The 1,035-nt window shown below is 52.9% G+C and overlaps 1 protein-coding gene across 1 annotated transcript; it reads right to left on the bottom strand.

Annotated features, from left to right (window-relative positions):
• Positions 1-89: 89 nt before the first annotated feature.
• J7T55_014062 (major facilitator superfamily transporter) lies at positions 90-1,006 on the bottom strand (the record flags this gene model as incomplete). Its single annotated transcript, XM_053136404.1, has 3 exons — positions 90-114; positions 322-635; positions 692-1,006. The coding sequence occupies 3 exons, from the start codon at positions 1,004-1,006 to the stop codon at positions 90-92; spliced, it is 654 nt and encodes a 217-aa protein (XP_052986021.1).
• Positions 1,007-1,035: the final 29 nt, after the last annotated feature.

The raw sequence follows: 1,035 nt of genomic DNA, 5'->3' as shown, positions 1-1,035 counted from the left end.
CCCAGTTGTACAGCGAGCCGCCCCAGGAGACGGCAACGAGGAATAGAGTGCTCGACGAGATAAAGAGCAGGCCACCTAGCCAGTCCATCTTACCCATCCTCTGCCACAGCGTCGCTGGCGGCGCGCGTAGTGTTAGGAACCGCAGGACAAGTCCGAGCCCCACTGCGCACAATGGGAACATGATGTAAAATACCCATCGCCATGTGGTGCCTTGGGCAATGATCCCGCCGGTCACCGGGCCAAGACAATTTCCAAGCGCCCAGGCACCAAGTCTGTTCCTCATCAGCCAATATAGAAAGCATGGCAAATGTGCTAACTTACACCAGGCCATACCACCGAGGCCGGAAGCGGAGAGGCACAATGTCTGTAAATATCACCAGGCTCAATACCATAATCCCGGCCCCTCCGACGCCTTGGAAAGTCCTGCCGACAAGAAGGAGTGCGATGTTGTATGCGACAGAGCACAGGAGTGACCCAAGAGTGAAACACATCAGGCAGGAAGTCAGGATAGTAGGGCGTCCGAAGATGTTGCTTGCCTCCGCAAGCAGGGGCATCGTGACGGCATTGGCTAGGAGATATGCCGTACCGATCCAGATTCCTTCGGTTGTGCTTAGATCAAGATCAACGATAATCGCCTAGGATGTTGGAATCAGCGCCACATGAGATGCATAAGGTCAGGATTTTCACCAACATTCAAAGATGTCACAATGACACAAGAGTCGAGAGCAGCCATGAAGGAGATGAGAGAGAGGGTCATCATAATCACGATCTGGTGCCTTGTGGGGGCCCACTGGGGAACTCCTTCCTTCAGACTTCGTGGGGATTCATCACGGCCGCTGGGTAAGAAAGGAAAAGCGTCAGCTTCAATTGCGATACCGTGCCGCTTATTGTGCTGGATCCTTTCCAAGGAAGATATATGGAGACGAGGCATGTCAGCGTGGATAGGGTATGAGATCAAACCATCTGCCTTGAGCGATGCGACGTCGTGGCGAGTCTTTTTGGACATCGTGAAGAGGATACTATGATGATATTCTT

Source organism: Diaporthe amygdali (genome assembly GCF_026229845.1).
Source record: "Diaporthe amygdali strain CAA958 chromosome Unknown NODE_192_length_1035_cov_111_873695, whole genome shotgun sequence".
NCBI classification, from domain to species: Eukaryota; Fungi; Ascomycota; class Sordariomycetes; order Diaporthales; family Diaporthaceae; genus Diaporthe; species Diaporthe amygdali.
Note: the sequence above shows the minus strand (reverse complement) of the source record. Positions and strands in the feature narration are given on the sequence as shown.